At 33.0% G+C, this 20559-nt stretch overlaps 1 protein-coding gene across 2 annotated transcripts in view; it reads right to left on the bottom strand.

Annotated features, from left to right (window-relative positions):
- Positions 1-20559, bottom strand: part of LOC106467667 (BTB/POZ domain-containing protein 2-like) — a 48629-nt gene that overhangs the window by 16836 nt on the left and 11234 nt on the right. The window contains exon 1 of one of the 2 annotated variants that reach the window (XM_022396599.1): positions 4877-5011. The exons of the other annotated variant lie outside the window; for it this stretch is intronic. Coding sequence (XP_022252307.1) covers positions 4877-4909 — 33 coding nt within the window. The 5' untranslated portion in view covers positions 4910-5011. Of the gene's footprint in view, positions 1-4876; positions 5012-20559 lie in introns of those variants that run through there. 2 annotated transcript variants of the gene reach the window in all.

Here is a 20559-nt window from a genome sequence, read left to right as displayed (position 1 = left end):
GTATCCTTCCAGTATTAGGTGGTTTTTAATCCTTCGTTTTGTTCTTCTAGCATTATTGTTCAAGTTAACTTCTGAAAAACCAAACTGCGATAAAATTATGTCGAAACTGGTTACGAAAAACTAAATTTTGTAATACTTTTCCTGAAATGTTTATTACAAGAATAAGTCACAATTATTTCGACTTACATGCTTTCTAAAAAGTAGTTTTGATATATATAGGCGAGTTAATTCAATTATACATAAATATTAGCTTTTTAAATAATATACAGACGAGTTAATTAAATATAGTGTTTAGCTGTTGAACCGGTATACAGACGAGTTAAATTTAGTTACTTATATCGTTTAGCTGTCTTATAGATTAGTTTTGTGTTATAAAGTTCGGTGTAAGAATCGGTTGCGGTTGAGAAAGATGAGAAAGCAGCTGAATTCTGGTCAGTATCTAAGGGATTAAGAGATCAAAGCACTAAATGGTTAAAAATTACTGAAAAGGTGGCCACCTTTCTAAGTTCAGTGGATTTGGAAGATACAAAAACCCCTATTATTATGAAACGTTTTAATCCGATATAAGGAAAGCAGGTGTGTTTGGGTAAAGATATATAAAAGATAAAGTGACCAAGGAGAAAGAGAGACCTGGAGATGTGAGAGCGGACGAATAAACAGAGAAAGACAGAGATGTAAGAAAATATGCTACCAATGAGAACCAAAACCTAGTTCCAAACCTATGCCTTACAAACAAACTGGGTGGAATAGCTATCTAACTGCCTTACAAACAAGCTGAGTGGCCTAGCCATCTAGCTGCCTTACAAACAAACTGTGAAGCCTTGCTGTCTAGCTGCCTTAAGAACAAGCTGGTTAGCCTAGCTGTCTAGCTGGCTTACAAACGAGCTGGTTAGCCTAGCTGTCTTGCTGCTTTATAAACATTAATCAGTCTAGCTGTCTTACTGCTTTTCTGAAAACACAACAGTTTTCTGCTAATGAAGCATCGTTTCTCGTGCATACTCTATGAAGATTTCTCTAAACATATTTTTTCCTTTTATCATAAGCATTAATCAAGTAAACAAAATTCAAAGAAATAAGTATTTTCTTAGCTTTGTCTTTGATACTACTGTCACTTTATTTTTATTTTTAAATCAGGTTTCAATACATTTTTAAGTCTGTTTTAGTTAAACGATAATACAAAATTTGTCCCCAGCTTCTCTTTCTCATCAAAACTTTACTTATATTTAGAAATCTTTCTGTTTCCTGTCCAACAATTCACGAAAAGATTATGTTGGCCATATTGCATTTTATATTCTTTATATATCTGGTCATACATGCAAGACGTGGAAAAATGAATATCTCAAAGGAAATATCCAACATTTCAAGCAACTGAACTTTTACTTGAATGAATGAAATGTATATGAATAATACATATCGGATGTTATGTGAAGCGCATCTTAGAAAGCATTTACATTAAACGTTCATTTCTCTACTACTGTGATCAAAATTTAATCCCTTCATGTGAAATGCATTTTCGTCAAAGGCACAAAAAAATGAAATAGAGAAAACATGCGGACGGACAGACCTATGGTATCCTCAACTAGAAGACAAACAGTGCTCTCATGTCAACATCTATATCAAGAACATGATACGTTACTAAATACAAGCCCCCAGTGTCACAGCGGTATTTCTGCGGACTTACAACGGGTTTCGATACTCATGGTGGGCAGAGCACAAATAGCCCATTGTGTAGCTTTGTGCTTAACTTCAAACAAATAAACAAACTAAATAGAAATGTAAATATTTGTATTTCAGAGCTATCTGTTTTGTTATCCTTATCCAAAGTTAATATGAGTTACCTAGCTAAGTAAATAAAAAATATTGCAGCTTCTAAATCAAAAATGGCCAATTTTTATAACAGTTGTGCCAATTTTAGGTTCTGAATTTTGAGAAAGGTACCACTGACCAGTAAAAACACTCCAAACTAAAGTACATAGGAATGTGGAGGAGGACTCAAAAAGTCAAATTAAAACATTCCAAGTTAAATGAAATAACTGATAATATAACACGTATTTTATTACGATTTTAGGCATATGTAGAAAGTACAGACAAATTTGTGCTATGTGTCACAACACGTAGTGTTTCTTTAACCACAGAAGCTCCGCAAGTTTAATCACCTTTCTTCTAAATACTTTTCATTACCTAAATATTTGTAAATAGACTAATATACTTCAAATATTCAAAGAAAAAATTTGAGTAGGACAACCAATTTAGGTGAACGCATTAGTTCTTCTTTAAAATAAACAATAAGTCAAGCAATAACTGAAGGTCAAACTAAATGGAATTCTTATTCAGTGTGGCCAATTATTCCTGATTCAAAAGCTAACTAAATTCAGAAAAATTGGGTTACTCCACTTTAAGACATAGACATCGACTAATCTTTCAAATTAATTTTTCTTAACTTTAAATGATGATTAGCTATTTTAAAAAATATATATCGGCCATTCTATTTTCTTTTAAATTCCACTTTACATCGAATAAAATAAATATAAGCTAAACTAACAGAAACAATTTTATTTGTCTGTCTTGTAAAGACCACAGTGTAAGCTAACAGTAAACGGCAATGGTTCAGGCATCACATTAGACGGAATGACCTTTGGTAGGAGTAACTCATTTCCATTTGAACCATCATTAAAAATGAAAAATGAAACAATAGAACAGAGGCAAATAACTGAGTGATCCCAAGACCACCTGTGAAGATTGCATAAGATTATAAAGTATTTTTAATAAGTCTGGGAAGGCAAGTCTTCTATAAGATATATTAATACATAAGATGTTGCTGACCAGAAGTTTATATTGTAAAGTTACTGGTATAGCAGACACATGGGATGGTAGAGTCGTAGCTATCCGAGTTTGCTCAGTTATGATTAGTTCAACTAGCACAAGTAGTTTAGCCTGTCTGATTTGTTAGGTTTCTTTAGTTTTGTACAATCTACCTATTTTGTATTTAATTTTATTAAAATAATGTTTGAGTTTAGTTGTTGAATCCTGTTTCGCTCTCTTAATCCTGATGTAAATAAACTTGGATTATTTGTGTCGTCCGTTAAACCTTGTATCTGCTTGGATCACTTTCGCTACATTCTACAACTTAAAAATCCAATGTCTATATCCTGCAGACACTGGTTACTGTGAAACTTCTCTAGCTCTTGTTGCTTTGCTATAGAGAAGCAGTTACGAAAATGTGTAAGTGGAATCAATGTTCACAAGGTTGAAAAATAAAGTCTATTAACATATGATTTTTGATCAATGTGTAAATTTAAAAAAATTCTTTAAGAGGTTACTAAACTGATATATTCCAGCATCATACACCTGGTACATATATTTCAAACCCTATATACATATCGGTTCACTGTGGTGAATGAAAAACAACTCGAAACATTATATATATATATAATATGAAACCTAGTTGTTTTGTTCTTTTGTTTTTTCCTTGTCCAGGGTTACTGGTGAGGGATAAAATTAATCAAAATCCGAATGTTTCAGTGACAAGAGATGACTCGAGTGATAGATTAGGTTTAATATTAATTTAGAATTATAAACCTGTTAGAGGTTTCATATTTCATATTACTGAACTAGTATGTTTCGAAATTTCCCATTTTTTAAGTAAGTACAATTACCATGATACATAATACCTTAGCCCTCTGGTGGCTCAGCACCAAGTCTGAGGGATTATAATGCTAAAATTGGCTTTCGATACCTGCGATGAGTAGTTTGTTAAGCACAAAGTTACAAGTGAGTTGTGTTCTATCCACTGCGGGTATCGAAAACCGATTTTATTGTTATAAGTTCTAAGACTTACCGCCGAGTCCACGGTGGTGGGGGTGGTGAGAATAGTATAGAGAGCTTATCTGCTCTTAAAACCAAAGAAACGACCATAACCATTATGCCAGGGAAGTACGATCTATAAAAAAAACTGATTGTCCGACATCACAATAAGACTGATAATATTGTTTTTAACAAATCTTCCATTCTGTCCAATAAAGAAAGACTTGTTTTATATTATTATTACCAGTTTTGTTGTGATGTAACTATAATTTTATTACAGAAACAGTATAAAAATATCAAATTTCCACTGTATCATTGTAATGTTTTGTAATTCCTTTTACAATTTATAATAGACAAAGCTGGTTTGTCTGCTTATCGTTAGATGCAATGATTTAAGATGTGCACAAAAAATGTCCTGCAAATAAATCAACACCCCGTCACTAATGTTTGTTTATTCAAGGTGAATATAAATCCTATCGGTAATCGTATATGAATTTTTAATTTTCTTTAAATAATGCAACGTGAAATAACTAGTCAAAATGAGCCAAATACAGCCGGCGAAGTTCACAGTAATAAAACAAAAAATAACAAATATACAAAGAGGAAGCTACAAATAGATATGACATCGATAAAGGTTTAAATCAATGTATACTTTAACCATTTATAGAAATCAACGAGTTTTTTCCATCCTGATTAAATAAAAGGAAGAGAAATTAAATGAAATAAATTCTCACAAATCTTAACACGTAATGCCTGAATAAATCCTTACAGATAGTTCTATTCGGAGCGGTAAAGTTTTTCATTATACCATCATCACAACCTCATTCCTTACATACGACAGAGAAACGTTTACTTTCACGATAGTCTCCTTAAGATAATGTTATACTATAGACATTAATAAAATATTTCATGGCTCTCTTCATTACTTACACAAGGAAAGACTTTTCAACCTGAAACCTCTGTCATAAATTAGTTTTGTTGTTTGTTTTTTCTAAACCAAATATATAACGTGGCATGCAACGAAAACGTAATAAAAAATCAGCACATATTACATATAATATTAACTACCAACCTGACTTTCTGTCAGTAATTTCTTTCTTGACATGAGGGATTTGTGTTTGGAGTCCACGTTCTTCTTTCAAGTTATTTTGTGAAAACAAAGACGTTTAAAACATATCAAGACATTGAACTGTTCTTATGATGTCACTGTAAGTTATCGGAAGGAAGTGCTCCCAAGCAGTTAAAGGCAAGACGAACGTTTACATCAAAATCAACTTATGATTCCTTGTTGAAATCGGGTGGTGAGCAGTACCATAAACTCTAATATATAATTGAACATATATATATATATATGTATATATATATGGGAAGTGTTCTGACTTTTTATGAGATTTAACGTTTTCAAATCTTCGTTATGTTTACAATATTCTATAGATGGCGCCACTGGTGCTGAAATTTGAGAATAATGAAACCATTACACAATGAAATAAGCTTGGCACAATAATACCCTAATTTACTGAAATAATATATTGTTTCTTTGTTTATTGTTAAGTACAAAGCTACACATTGAGCTATCTGTGCTATGCCCACTAAGGGTATCGAAACCCGATTTTTAACGTTATTAGCCTCAGAATTGTCTCTGAACCAATGGGGGAGAAATGATTTATTTGGTATATTGTTTTTACTTGGTTGCCTCTCATTTTGAACTGAAAGACTAGGGGAAAGGCAGCTAGTCAACAGCATCCACTTTTGTCTCACTGGATATTATAGTGGGTTTTGCCCGTCACTCTTATAGCTCACTCATGGCTCCAAAATACAGTGCACGATTTTTTTACGTCTGTAAGTGGACATGAACCACGGAATCTTAACTCCACAGTCCATCGTGCATAACCACTGGATCGCGTATTGCGAAAAATAATGTAGACCATAAGGTCTAAACTGGTCTATGAAAATCATTACCTTAAAATTTTACTGATATTTTATAATAGTGCTCTAAGATCAAGTAATACAAGGATATATGACCCAATAGTTCCCCCTAAGAAATACCCCTAAAGTTATTAAAATGTAAGTTGCAAAATGCTTTGTGTCACGTGCTTTAGATTCATATATAATTATGTCAGTCGGTAAACAGAAGTGAAAAAAAATCATAGATTAACCTTTTCACAGTCATGCACTCAGTCTCTAACAAGTGGATATATTAATACAAAGCTAATTATGCATTTACAAAAACACGGAGAAAAGAATGTATTCATTATCAATGCAACTGTTCGGACGAGACTAACATGCAACTGTGTATAGATATACCAATGTCAAAGATGCAAAGGGTACGTGACGTACTGCTCGCGCTCAATCACTCTTTTCTAAAATAAGAAGCACAGGTACAACTTGGTAATTATCAACCATGTCTGTTACGCATTGATAAATAGTCTAACAATTATTGAACAACATTTATATGTTTTGTTTCCTGATGACAAAAATATATCGTCGCATAACTCAGGGGATGTTGGGTTACATTTTTCAAAAGCTACACAATATATTCAAATATACTGTAGTCAAAGCTCACCAATACATCAACTTAAAATCGCATAATTTTTATAAATTTTATAAATATAAACAAAATGATACTGTTAATAGACTAACCACTGCATTTTTTAACAGATGATTATTCCACATACAAATGTCATCGGGCTTTGGTTGATAGGCCATCAAATCTGTCGGAAAACGACTGTTCTACATACAAAATATCACCAAGATACAGCTGATATGGCACCATAATTGTTAAGAGATAGTTATGCAATACGTAAAAAGATGTCCCACTGCATCTGTTGGCAGACAGTTGTTCTGTATATAAAAAAATATCATCAGATATGTAGACACGTTATTTTTGAATACGCAACATTTAATCCGTTTTCAGTTCTTACAGTGTCCCCACTGCTGTTGGCAGGTACTATTTTATAAACAAGTATCATCCCTTTGTGATTGTTATAATGTCACCGAGTCTGTAAATAGATAATATACAAAACTTCATAGTACGTGTTATGTATTAGAATTTCAAATAGCCTGAAATTGAATTAAGTGATACTTCAAATTTAGTAGTTAAATTGTACTTTGGATTTAGTATTTAAATATATGCCGATATATCTCCAATTTATTATATTTGCCAACAAGATTGATACACACAGTTTTCTTTTTGAACAGAAATATGTTTTAATATACAAACAACAATACAATTTACAATAACTGTTATTACAAATAGTTATTACACACAATGATTTATATACAAAAGTATTATTAACTTTCAAGCAATGGAAAATCTTCTTTCTAGTCTGGAACTTCCTCAATATCTTATCGAGAGTTCACGATAAGCGAGTTAATTACGAGTTGATGTAGGTACAATTCGCTTAACGGGGAGCTAGCTAGCTTTGTCCTTTGTTATTCACCAGCCACACACACTGAATTTTCCACCGTGAAGTTATATAATATTTTCGTTTAAATACTAATGACCGATGAGAATCCACTGAGCTTAAATGGTTTGTAATGTTCGAACTTTGAAAATGCTCCTGGTCAAATGTCTGAAGTTTTCCGTTTGATAAGCATTATGACAATAACAGTTATAGCTTCCGAAGCTTATAGCACACTGACTGTTGCAAATTAATAATGGATTCTACTTTTTTGGTGTGTCGCATTGGTTATATTTATAAGCGTGTGGAGAATTTCTCAAAAATTAATATTACGTAACAATACAAAGCTACATTAAGCGTTTACACTCGAGAATCTTCTACAACTTTAGAGAATAGTCGGGAGTTTCGCAATACACATTAACAGTATAAGTTATGTATGTTTATAAATAAATTTAATTCATGCAAACATTGATATTAAAATAAATATATAATGATAAATCCGTCACATAGGTTACAGCTAAAATGAAAAACTATTAACCTAAATTTTAAGTTTTAGAAGGTTTCTGTTGTTATAATGTAATCGAAACTACAAACAGACGAACAGATCATTTGTTAACAGTAATCCGCTATTAATTAAAACTGCAATCGAAACTACAAACAGACGAACAGATCATGTGTCAACAGTAATCCGCTATTAATTAAAACTGCAATCGAAGCTACAAACAGACGAACAGATCATGTGTCAACAGTAATTCACTATTAATTAAAATTACCCCTATATGTAAATGCTACATACTAAATATTGCCAGAATTCCATTGTTAAAATGAAAACTATACAAATCAAAGATTATCTGCGTTTGTTCTAAGTGTTATGCACTTGCATGCTATGTGTCAACAACAACAATAAAACAAGAAAATGTATGGAAGATATGTTAACTGTAAAAATTTCTCTAACACAATATTTTTTAACATAAAGCTTACAAATACACGTTATTTAATCCGACCTAGTGGTATTTTTGCAAACCATCACATCTCTTGTATAAAACGTTAAGAACATTATATTGGGTTTGTTACTCCTTAGCATTCTGAGATGTAATTGTAAATGTAATAAACGCTATATTTCAAGAAGTTTGTTTGTTTGTTTTTCAGAACAAATCTACATTGGGCTATCTGCTGTGTCCACCGTGAGGAATCGAACCGCCGATTTTAGTATTGTAAGTCCGTAGACTTACCGCTGGCCCATCATTTCACAAGCAAGCGGTAACACTACCTATGTAGGGATGGCTCGGATTGTTCATCGAAATAGTATCTTAAATATCTCTTCAACTGGTCATCAGAACTTTACAATACTATACGGCGTTTCCTTTTGTAACAATATCTATGTAATGACTGAGTCACAAATTTTAGGAATGTCTGTAAATATCATAGCAGAAAGTTTGAATTTCTTGTTCTTCTTTCTGTTGCTTTTTTTATTACGTGATAACTCAAAAAAACAATTGTGTCAAACAATTTCACTGAGATACATAGTTTCAAACGGATTATTCGCTTTTATAAACATTATTAATAACTAGTAGTACCTAAAAACAAAAATCATAACTCTAGTGTAAACAATGTTATCATCACCCCTGATAGTTAGCTTTCTTATAGAAAATCGGTGTTCCTTTAAAATGCTTAAATACAAGGTGAAACAGGAATTGCCAGCCAATAATAGATAAACAATAAATATTACAGTTGGAACCTCATTGTATTTAGAACTTGGTTATAAATATATTCCTATATCTATTGAATCACTACATTAAAAAATACAAGGAAACGAGTAATGAAAAAACCTTTCAAAAAAGGAAGTAAATGTAGGGATGGTTAATATCAATCCTTCAAAAACAATGCAAACAAGATAGTAGAAATGACATTTGCATCATCCCTACATAATAGCACAAGCAACAATTAACATATAACAATATATATATATATAACTACTCAATCACAAATAAGTTTAATTATCTTATTTTTGTCTGTTAACATTTTACTACACTATGTGCCTGTGTTATTATGATGCAAGTGCCATCCCTACTATCTTCCATGCATTATTTTTTGAAGGACTGATATTACCCATCTCTACATTTACTTCCTTTCTCGAAAAGTTTTTTTTTACTTGTACCAATAAAGAATTATAGGTTAACACAGCCTGTCATGATCCACATATAATGGGAGATTTGAGAATTTGATGGCCAAGAGTGGATGTGATGGTGATCATGTGACAATAAAAAAGAAATAAGGCAGTCAAATTCACAAACAAAACAATAACATTTGTTTTTGGATTCAGGTATTAGGAATGTATTCAGTGTGTATTTTGAGGTAAACTTAATTAAAACTACTTTAAACATCTAAACAGAAACTGATGAATTGGCCTAAATTAATGAAATAACATATAAGTGACTACCGTCAATATTTCATAATGATTGTCCCTGATGAAGGAAGGTTTGATTTTCGAAAGCTAGAGGGTTTTGTGTTTGTCATTTAAAAAGCTGAAAATATTTACAAAATTAGCAGCAAGTTACAGCTCGATAATATTTGATTGATCTCAGACCTTAGTCTCTCTATGAGCAAGTTCCCTTTAATCAAAAGTCGTATGTACATTTTTATGTCCCTTCTGTCAGAAAAATTATATAGGGTCCACGACTAGAATATAATCAAAATGTTGTATGTAAATGTACAGTGCATGGATATTGAGCTAATCTGACCAAATATAATCAAAATGTTGTATGTAAATGTACAGTGCATGGATATTGAGCTAATCTGACCAAATATAATCAAAATGTTGTATGTAAATGTACAGTGCATGGATACTGAGCTAATCTGACCAAATATAATCAAAATGTTGTATATAAATGTACAGTGCATTGATATTGGGCTAATTTGACCAAATATAATATATTCAGTCTACGTAGAAGTGAAATTTTCAAAAGTACCAGTGATGCGAGGGTTTTTATGACTTTTTATGTTTATGATTTTCCAACTGTTTTTTTTTTATTCTCTGCGTGTAAACAGCTAGAATAGTGAAGACATTTTTATTATTTGGGACTAATTGATGAACAAAAGCACAAACAAATTTGTACAAGCTCGATCTATGATGGGTGTCGTTGGTCAAATTTAGACAATGTTCTTTCAAAAATATTTTTTACTACAAATACTACGTTAAATTTCCTTTCAGATAAAGTATGTTGTAGCTTTATACCTTTCATAACACTTAAACTCTCAAAATAAGGCCCTTTATGAAGAATGGTCACTGGCTATGTACCAAATATAGCACAGGTGGATTTTTCTCTGCCTTCTCTACCACACACATAGCATACGGTAAGCGTTTTCCCATACCACCTGTAAAAAAAACATTGCAGAGAGAGTAGACTTCTCCAAACTTATTAAACCAAACCAGCAGTAATTATTGGATATTATATGCACTGCGCTTTTAGTATGTCCTTTACTCATCACAGTGAACCTATATTTACATGCAATCTGAAGAATACGTGGTATTAATGCTATGAATTTATTATTCAGAATTATTCAGCAGGCAATATGTTTTAAATACTAAAGTAAAAATGTAACCCAATCTATTATTATATTCACCACTTATCAGTGAGTTATTCCGGTTTCGAGGAATTCCACCTCTCATCAGTAACTCTGGACAAGAATAAATCGAATAAACAAGAAATGGTTCATTACAGTGGTGGACTGTAGTGAATCGAATGATAGACGGTGTTTCATATTTATTTTTCATAACTAATAGATGCTTCTCTGAATTCTTTACCATAACTATAGCGTACATTGTAGAATTATTTGTACAATTATGGCTCCTCAGACCTTCTATATAAAAACTGCATAAATAGAGGTTACGTCACACCTACTGGTCCCTGCTCTATCTCTAACATAAACAAGGAGCTTCTCCATACCAACAACATAAACTGTAAGTTTCACCGTACCCTTATGCATTGTAACTTTAAAACTCTAGGAAAACCGCTATATATATAAAACATGTTTACATATAATATTGTGGTATTCTTGGGTAAAACTGAAACCTAAAGATTAATTAATATTAGCTTCCGATCACAGCAAGCTACCAACATAATGTAATGAGTAATGAGTAGAACTAATTAAGTATTAACTCCACAAACGTTGTATTCAAAATACGGGTGAGGTCAAACTAGATTAATGCTATTTACAAACGTCACGAAAAAGTATTATAAGATTTATCTTATGTATTGGTCGTATATAAAGACAGACGCATCTGCATTAGCACTGATCATACTACCACTAAAAAATTTAGCATAGTTGGAACAGACTTAGATATCGTCATTGTTACATTCGTGAATGTCAACGTCAAGGGTATACGTGTGGAGACATGGCTGGGTTGTAAGCTTTGTTACATTCGTGAATGTCAACGTCAAGGGTATACGTGTGGAGACATGCTGGGTTGAAAGCTTTGTTACATTCGTGAATGTCAACGTCAAGGGTATACGTGTGGAGAAATGGCTGGGTTGTAAGCTTTGTTACATTCGTGAATGTCAACGTCAAGGGTATACGTGTGGAGACATGGCTGGGTTGTAAGCTTTGTTACATTCGTGAATGTCAACGTCAAGGGTATACGTGTGGAGACATGGCTGGCTTGAAAGCTTTGCAATATCATAAATACTTCATTTTATCTCCTGGGATTCTCTTCGAAACTCCAGACCTTCTTGTTTTCTTATATTTTCAAAGCCCAGTAAAATTTTTTAGGTTCTGATATTTTGAATTCCTTTTTGAAATATGGAATAATATTGCTATTGTATTTAGTTGTGAGCTTGTACCATACAACAGAATACTTTACCTGATGACTTTTCTTAGTCTTCAGCTCCGATACTGATTGTACAGCTTGGTTAGCTTGTAGCCTAAGGAGCTCCTCTAACTCAATGGCACCAGTTTTAATCTTGGTTGTTGTTGTTTCCATTAGTAGCGCTAAAAATGTTATATAAATTAGCTTAAAAAACCCGTCAGTCTTCCTCTGCAGCAGTCATTCCCAACCCGTGGGCATTGAGATGCGTAATAAGGGCCGCTGCTGGAAGGCACAAATGTGACTGACTTAACCCTATCGCTTCGGGTCACAGGTCAAAAGCCATTTCATCAATTGCATACATACTGTAAACAATTTTTATCACCAGATTGATTGATAACACATTTGTGAATGTACCATCTGCCATTGGAATGTCATCTATAACTCAGCTATACACTCACTACAACATAAATGCAATGACTAGGGAAATTCAGTGGAAATGATCCCCTTTGTTTTAACTCAAACAACCTCGTTCAACAATCTTTGTTATCAGCTACAGTATATGCTAACACAGAGACATAAAACTGTGAGACAAGTATCAGGAAAAAGAGAAATCTCCGTTCAATGTTACAGTTGACTACCATTATCCAAAGGCATTCATCTACAACAATACTATCATCTATACTTAGGAACTCGCTTGTCTTGACATTATGAGAAACTTATCACACTTAAATCCAATTAAACAATAAGTTTTCTACCCTACATTATCAGAGTATAAGTAACTTTTCATGATGTTTATGTCTGTTATGCAATGCCATATACACTTAATATATTAATATATCTCTGGTGGCCTCTCAGGTAAACATTTGGCAATTTTCTAAACAAAATTCTCCCCAAGTTTATGTAAAGCAAGGATTACAATTTTCTCTCAAGAACTTGATGTTTTGGGATTCTCTAGCAATGATCAGCTGCCAATGTTTCATGATTACATCTAATAACTTAAGTCCTTCAAGTTATAGTGACCTAGTGGATTTCAAGTAGTTTGCACTCAAGAAATACATCACCCACAAGGTAGCTCAGAAATTAAAGATCAAACACATTTCCAGCTTTTGAACTCAGAGCTACGCTTGTTGCACAGCACACAACTATATTATTTCTGTAGCTACAATTGAGTGGCTAGCACAAAATATACCGCAACTATTTTACCAGGCATTTAAACTCATTATCTATGAAAGTAACTGGAGCAACTCTCAGTTGACTCTTAAATTCCTATAGCTATTTAAATTTCTAAAATCTAATTTCTGCACAATTATTTGTTGATTTAATTTCCATCTATGCTAACTTGAAGAAAGATGTTGATTCTATGGCCTAGACTTTTGTTTAATAAGTGAACTATTCTTTTATCAGCCCTTCCACTAATTTTTGAACAGTCAGAAATGTGTTTGCGGTATTTTCCTCATTATCAGCCAGATTAAGAATATAAAACACAATAGCCTTACTATCTTCTGTCTCATCCATTGCCTCAGTATTTGATTCCTGGTTCAGCCAGGAGAGAATCATCAAGTATACTGTACAGCTTTAAACTTGCCTCATGTTCATCATGCTTTTCTATGTCAAATGACCTCTGTAGGTTATATTTTGATGTATTGAGCTGTCAAGACAAGATAAATACAATTCCAACCACAATCAAATTGTTTCCAGGCTGAAAATAAGTAAGAAAGCCATACCCAGTCCCAAAGCTTCTTTTCTATTACCATCTTGTCATAACAATTATTTTGATATATGACTACTTTGTACATCTTTTTTTTGAAGAAAACTCATGAAAATCAACTAATCCTGAGATGTATTGGGACTTGTTTTTCATGCTAAACACACGCAATTTTAGCTAATAGTCTGGTTCCGAATCTGAGAATGAGCTAGTTAATATTTGTTAAGGCATTTCTTGGTCATATTTCGTTTACAGTGGCTTCTGTGTGATTTGTATCTGCTGAATATCCAACTGCGTTTTGCATTTTAAGCCCTCAAAATAATGAGAAAAAAGGCCGCCAAATTTACTATATTTTTTCATAACATGAGTTCTAATTAGTATAGAGCTCTTTGAAAATAAATGACATGTCACACCATTGCATTAGAAGCAGCTCTCATATTCAGTGTTGTGTCACCAGCACCCAGCATCGATAACTGTATAATGAAACAATATCCACATATGTTATATATTAAACAAAACATTACTTGTGTTGTATAATAGAAGATATACTTTCTAAAAATAATTTTGTCTTTATTCAGTATCTGACCAGTTTAGATGCACCAGAGTCCCAGCACCTCCATACTTTTCCAATCTGGCCAGATAATGTATATATATATACATATATTTTTAATGTAGTGGTCATTTTGAAATAAACTGTGACCTTTCCTGGAAAGCCAGAAACACTCAATCCTATGGAATTAATATTAGTTCTATTAGATTTGCTCTGTATATCTAAAATGTAGAAGAATAGCCCTAGGTTGTACCGTTGATTCTACTGATGAAGATACATTCAACACCTTGTCTATTTGTCTCTGTTTTGCATGTCCCTTAGCTTGTGTCGCATTGAAGCACATTCTAGCTACTTTGGACGCATTGTGTTACACCAGTAATTAGTTTACCCTTTTTGAATTCCTGACAAATGATACATATTGATGAATCAACACTTGGGGCCTCTTGAGGCTGGTTAGTGGCTCCATTGTCTACTGAACTCTCTATTCGATTGCATTACAACAAAGAACCTGCCAAAACAAAACATTAATTTAGAGTGCTAAAGATGCATAAGTTCTTCCAGTTCAGTGGCAAGCTCCAGTTCTAGCAATGGACCATCAACTTTCAAGACCTGGTCAGATAGCAGTGCTTCATCTTCAATGCTCCGGGTGACTTGGGAGATAGAACTTATTCAACAACCTGATAATTTCCTACTTCTGTGATAAAAAAACCTTCATCCAGGATAAGGTTTCTAAAGCTTGCCACACGTTTGAGTTCCGACTTTACCTCAGTTGCTATTACATTCCCTCCACTATAAGACTTCCATAATCTTGGTGGAAAAGATCTTCATATCTCAAAACATTACAGTTTAAGTCAGAATAAAGAAAGTACAAAACGTAGAGGCACATCAGACAAGTTCTCTCATGACACCGAAATTTTGATTAATAATTTTGTTTGTGATATTCTCATATATAACTGAAATGGGTAGGTAGGTATTAAATCCAGAGAAAACAGAAAGCTCTTAGAATTTGTATGCAGAGAATAACTGAAAAACTTGAACAAATGAAACAGAATATGGATACAGGTGTTTAAAAATAACCCACTATTTACTAAAATAGGGCAAAACGTGAAGTCAAAGAAATTAATACTATTTTTAAAGCTAGCCATTCAGGACAGAAAGTGATTTTGATTAATGTAATGTGTGATCATGAAAGCAATTTTCCTTTAGCTGAATTTTGAAAAAGAAATCAATTCACTTGGTTCTAGATTCAAGTTGTGCCAGAACTTCCCATGTTACGTAGTTCAATTTATCCCGGACAAGCCTCCAATTTATTACGTAACGTACTATAATTTGGAATAGCCTGAAACTGAGTTAACTAATAATTTAGATTTAGAAATTAAATAAATGTCGAACGTATCCAATTTATGATACTTTCCAACAAGATCGATACACACAGATTTATACAAATATATTTTAATATACAAACAATAACACAATTTGCAATAACAGTTGTTACAAATAATGATCTATGTAAAAAATTTTTCAAACGTACACAAAATATTTAGTCTTCTATTCATTGATGAAATTATATAATGTGTTGGTAAAAATACTAATGTCGAAATGTGAATCCGCTGAAGTTAAATCATTTGTAATATTCGAAATCTACAAACTTTCCTGGTCAAATATCTGAAGTTCTCGATTAATAAGCATTATAACAATCACAGTTACAGCTTCCGAGGTTTATAGCAAACCAATAATATATGACTGTCTTTTGGTGCATCGCGTTGGGTATATTTATAGGCGTGAGGAGAGTTTCTTGAAGTTTCAGCTTACGCAACAATATAAACGATACACCAGTTTGCGCACACACACATATTGTTGATTCTTACACTCGAGAATTTTCTACAATTTTAGCGAATAGGCGGGAATTTCGTAATACAGATTTAACAGTGTAAGTTATGTACATTTCTACATATAAATTTAACTTAAACAAACATCGATATTAAAATAGATATATGATAGTAAATCCGTCACACTCAGAAGTCACATCACCCAGTCGTTTTCAAAAAAGAAGATGCCAGAGTTTCCACGATCTATATCTTTGTATTTATTTAACACATCAAATGTAATGTAAAGTAATCAACCTCTTCATGCAAAAATGAATAGAACACATTTTCTGAAAAACGAATATTTAAATACATATCTAGAAGTATGTTAATATCTGGCATCATGGAAGATCTGGACTTATATAATAACAGGTTAAAGGCTTATCTAGTGTACTGACCACACACAAACATATAAGCCTGCACTAGTTCTGAATTTGAGATATAACCAAAAACAGGATTTAGCATAATTCACAGCTAAGCACATAATTTTCACATAGAACGTCTACGCAAAGGCAACGTTTACTGAAATTTTGAAAACTTCCTATAATATACCTGTATAAAGATTGTATTAATTTAGTAAATTGTAAAAATATTACAGCCATGGTACTTGCACATCATAATATCTTGTGTAAAGGGATCCGAACATTTTGTTACTGGACATTTCATTACCGCTACATTGTTACTAGGACCACCTGTGACGGTGCATTCTTGTTACATCATTTTTGTGACATGGCAGTTTTTGTTACGAATACTTTTTTTTTGGCAAATACAAAATTAATTTGTAACAATAATAAAAACTGATAATAGATCGTAAATAGTACAATCATTTGGTGACCATTCAAAAATTGCATAACGCTATGGGGTAAGAGGGTGTTTAAGCCTGTATTGCGATGTGTTACAGAGAGTAGGGGGTGTCATGAACAGTGCTACATAAACATAAATTACACAAAAAACACTTGTAACGAAATCTTGGATGCCGTAACGAAATGCTTTTCGTAACAAAAAGTCCATGTCACAAACTGTCCACAACGAAATGTTCCACACTTTGTTTAAAACCTCAGTAAAATGTATATGTCTGTTTCATTTTAGTATAAAGCTATGCAAAAGGCTATCTTACGTTCTGTCAACATGGAGAGAAAGCACAACATTAATAATATTTTCTCATTGAGCCACCAAGGGGGCCAGAACAAAACAATATTTTCCTCCATATTTCACTCTGAAAAAATTGCAATATAAAATATTTTCAAGTACACTCTAATCAAAAAGTAATTATAAAAAGTCCTTAAGCAGAAGGCATAAAACTTTCAAGTAGATGATTTGAAATTCATATTATTTTATACATTCAGCTTAAATAATTAAATACATATTTGTGCATACATAAAGTAATGGAAATAGTTAAGCAAGTATGGTGAAAAGAGAATAAAAAGGCAAATACTTTGGAAATACAACCTCTACAGTTGTATAAAAAAAATGTGCTGCACATGAATACAGTCACATGTTGCATTTATACTGAGATTGGTTGTCGTCCAACAAATCACAATTTACCACACCAGTAAAAAGCCTATGTAAATACAGGAAGTCATATGTTGCCTAATTGTGATAGTGTTGGTAAACCCATAGCTCCCACGTCTGATATATCGTATCACAAGCAAACGTAGGTATCAAATTTTGTTTGATAAAGAATACTCAATGTGAAAGATTGCCACAAAACTTCATGTTTCAGTAACATATGTATGCATGATTGAAGGAAGCATTTAAAATTGCATTATTAATAATACAAAACTAAAACTCTCCTAAAATTATGTTTGATATTTCATGGTATACTCTCTATGAGATAGACAACAGTCAAGTAGAAATCTTGACAATGAATTTACTGCAAATACAAGTATTAATGTTGCCTTGAGAATATATACATCATAAAGTTGTGTCAATAGATGAGTAGCTACTCGAAAATCACTGCTGAGACGATATCACTAAACTAAGGAGTTTAAATGGACATCAGATTATATACAGTGGAATGTGCTCTTTACAGATAAATCCAAACTGTCTGAAAAACATAAATGAGAGTTTACTTGAAGATAGGGTGATGAATAATATCATAATCGATGTACATCTTATACAGTGAAACATTGTGGATAATCAGTAAAAGTTTAATGCTGCAACTCATACAACAGTATCGGTGATCTACATAACTGATGCTTCTCTATCTGCTTTTAACTACAGACAGATTGTAATCCATCATTTCAATTCTCTCAGTAAAATGACTTTGAGCAGGGATTCATCTTCCAGCAAGATATTCATCCCAAGCATATAATAAATGTAGTAAAATGATATCTTGGCAGCATAGAGACCAATGAATTACTCACAACCATGACTTTACTTTCAGTATTAACATATTGGAGGCTGTATGAGCTTATGTAAAAGCTCTTCTTATTAGAAACACAAATACAGAGGTTAATTACTTTATATTAAAATAAATATTTGGACTCTCACCATGTCGTTTCAGTCCATGTCACCATATGTCCATCCATGCTTTATCTGAAGACTGTGTACCTTGGCAATAGGTCTACAAAAGTATCTGTCACTAAGCTATCATGTTCAAACTACACCTCTCCTCCCAACAGCTTTCCATAATACACATAATATACGAATATAATTCTTTCTGAGTGACCATTTCAACAATCGGATCACCCAGAAATCCACAAGCACTATGTCAGATGACGTAACCAATATGTCTTCATATGAAATATCATAAATATCCATTTTATTCTCCAGTTGCCTGAGGTATGCTACAGTTTAACTGGTATGTTGGTGAAGCAACTTTTGTAAACATGACTTATTTTACTTATCTAGATGTAAATCCTTCTTGATTATGTTCTGTTCTGCTGCCTGGGACACGTGGGTGGCTTTTGTCAGTGGTCTTTGTGTTCCTGGATTTACACCTATTACAAGATGCTATAGTTTGCTTACCATGGCTGAAGTTCAACTTGTTGAAAATCTCTTTCTGGATGATCCTGGATCTCCAAGTTAATTCATATTCCATTTTTTTCCATTGCTATTAAGTGTAAAAGACATTCCTGTCTAGTAAATTATATATCTCCGATCTGAGCACGTCTTTATGATCTGAGTGTACGTACATTTTGCGTCGGAAAACAGACAGTTTGTGGTGGTATCAAACTACCTACACAACGCCAAACAATGCCAAAATAGTTCTGATACATGCAGTTCCACCGCGGCTTTATATATTCTGTGGTCATCACATGACCTGCCGATATGCTTATTCAAAATAGTTTTAATATAACGTGCTCAACCCTGTAGAATCATCAGAGAAAAGTGTAATGAAAATTATTAGTTTTATTGTGATGTTATATCACACTACTGCCGAATAAGAAAACAAAGTACTGATTTTCTTTTAACAAATGAGATTGAAGCTCACGTGATTGTAACATGGAGCCTACAGGAGCTTGTTTATTTATCTTTAAACTGACATTCATTTCATAATTATAAATTTGAATGTGCAAGTAAAAAATCTATAATTCTGTTTGACCTAAAACGACCGCAATCTGTTGGAAGTCTGTTTACGTGCAATAACAGCTTCAAGACAATAGTAGACAATGAAAATTATTTTAAGCATCTGTGTATATGAAACACGGGATAAGCTGTGCAGCAAGTTCATCTCCTGTACTATGTAAAACCAGAACATTGTATTTTCAGTATTTTTCATGTAACGTAAGGTTTGGCCTAATTTCATTTTACCAATGTCCTTATAGGCTGTTGGCGAGAGAGGGGTTACGTACGGTATGTGATGAGTCTATACCCACCTTTTTTCTATCGTCAGTTCAAGGATGTAACCTTGTTTTCGTTTCATATTGTTACAAAAATGTTCAACAATTGTTTATCTGGCTTGCGTCAAACCTTGCTAACTAGACAGTTGAACCAGAAACAGTTACTGCCTTTTTTTAACGAACAGGTTAGATAAGTGGGTCGTTCCCAGCAAGAATGATGATCGATATTTATTTATCAACTGCAAAAGTTTCATTCAGATAATTTCATTGAACTTGAAGACAAATCAATCTTGTAATTTCCTCGAAAGGGGGCCGAAGGCTGCCAGAAGGGGTCACCTATTTTAACTACTCACACCAATATACAATAGTGTGTTGTCTGACAGTCAATCAGTAGACACCAAAAATGGCTTCACATAAGGAACGCTTAACGTTGCAGTTTGTACTGTCGTGACGTCGGTAAACATGCGCATGCCATCTCTGTACATGAAACACCAAAGTCCCTTTGATAATCTCTATAGTTAAGCTTTCACAAGAGCATTGTAAACTCACTTCCCTTAAAACATGAAACTAGTGAAAATTAAGATCTTAAAAACTATCACATCGCAACAATAAATAATATATATATATATATAGACATAGAAC

This window comes from Limulus polyphemus, unplaced genomic scaffold, assembly GCF_000517525.1.
Source record: "Limulus polyphemus unplaced genomic scaffold, Limulus_polyphemus-2.1.2 Scaffold82, whole genome shotgun sequence".
NCBI lineage: Eukaryota > Metazoa > Arthropoda > Merostomata > Xiphosura > Limulidae > Limulus > Limulus polyphemus.
Note: the sequence above shows the minus strand (reverse complement) of the source record. Positions and strands in the feature narration are given on the sequence as shown.